The sequence below is a fragment of the Nannospalax galili genome, unplaced genomic scaffold, assembly GCF_000622305.1.
Source record: "Nannospalax galili isolate Female #2095 unplaced genomic scaffold, S.galili_v1.0 scaffold482, whole genome shotgun sequence".
NCBI lineage: Eukaryota > Metazoa > Chordata > Mammalia > Rodentia > Spalacidae > Nannospalax > Nannospalax galili.
The window spans coordinates 967826-969018 of record NW_008347521.1 but is presented as its reverse complement, the minus strand read 5'-3'; the positions used below and the strand labels follow the sequence as shown (position 1 = coordinate 969018).

Sequence of the window (1193 nt, the reverse complement as noted above, 5' to 3'; positions counted from 1 at the left end):
ATATTAGGAATCTTTGATAATTGATGATACACATAAGGAAGCAGACAAGAGGTGACTGGATTTGACAAATCCTAAGTCCAAGAAAGAATGCATTCCATCTAACTCTTATATAGAATTTTCTACCATTAACTAATTTGGTAATTGTTTATTCATTAAGAGAAACAATAATAAGGAAACAGCCCTTAACCTGGTGACAGTGGCAGAGTATAAAAGAGGACAGGGAATAAGGGGCCTCCCACATTTGGGAAACTCACTCTCTTGAAAACCCACCCAGAACCTCCTCCTCCGACACCATGGTCAGCTCCTGTTGTGGCTCTGTCTGCTCTGAGCAGGGCTGTGGCAAAGACTACTGCCAGGAGAGCTGCTGCCAGCCCAGCTGCTGCCAGCCCATCTGCTGCAGGACCACCTACAGCCGCCCAGTCTGTTGTCAGACTATCTGCGGTCCTCCCAGCTGCGGTGTGTCCAGCTGTTGCCGCCCCAGTTGCTGTGGTTCTAGTTGCTGCCGCCCAGTCTGCTGCCAGACCACCTGCCGCCCCAGCTGTGGAGCGTCCAGCTGCTGTCGCCCAGTCTGCTTCCAGACCACCTGCTGCCCCAGCTGTGGAGCGTCCACCTGCTGTCGCCCAGTCTGCTTCCAGACCACCTGCCGCCCCAGCTGTGGAGCGTCCAGCTGCTGCCGCCCAGTCTGCTGCCAGACCACCTGCCGCCCCAGCTGTGGAGTGTCCAGCTGCTGCCGCCCTGTGTGCTGTCAGACCACCTGCTGCCATACAACTTGCTGCCGCCCTAGCTGCTGTGGCTCCTCTTGTTGAGCTTCCTATCGATCAACATGAGGCAGCCATCCTCTCATGTTAAGATTTTCTCACCCATGTTAAGATTTTCATATGCTGAATGATTCCCAGCTTATAATCCTGACACCAGAAAGAAACTGGCAAAAGGGATTCTTACATTAAATACCACTCAAATTTTCCATGGATCTCCTCCCTACATCTTTCTTCAGATACAAGATGCAGTTAAACTAAACCTCCAGATCTCCAACTGTCATCCTTTTCTTGACCTTCAGGATGATGTGTTAACTATTCCTTAATAAATACTACCTTATATCAAAATTTTTTGTTTCTTTCTTCAATTATTTTGAGAAACTATTATCAGCAAATTTTATCATTGATATATTTTCTAATATTATTTCTTCCAAGGTG

General features: G+C 48.1%; 1 protein-coding gene across 3 annotated transcripts in view; it reads left to right on the top strand.

Annotated features, from left to right (window-relative positions):
- Window positions 1-293: 293 nt before the first annotated feature.
- Window positions 294-1193, top strand: part of LOC103742948 (keratin-associated protein 4-1-like) — an 18821-nt gene continuing 17921 nt past the window's right edge. Inside the window, exons 1-2 of one of the 3 annotated variants that reach the window (XM_017800873.1) lie at window positions 294-588; window positions 661-744. In XM_017800873.1, coding sequence (XP_017656362.1) covers window positions 294-588; window positions 661-744 — 379 coding nt within the window. Of the gene's footprint in view, window positions 807-1193 lie in introns of those variants that run through there. The other 2 variants (XM_008844112.1, XM_029568814.1) reach the window with 2 other exon arrangements.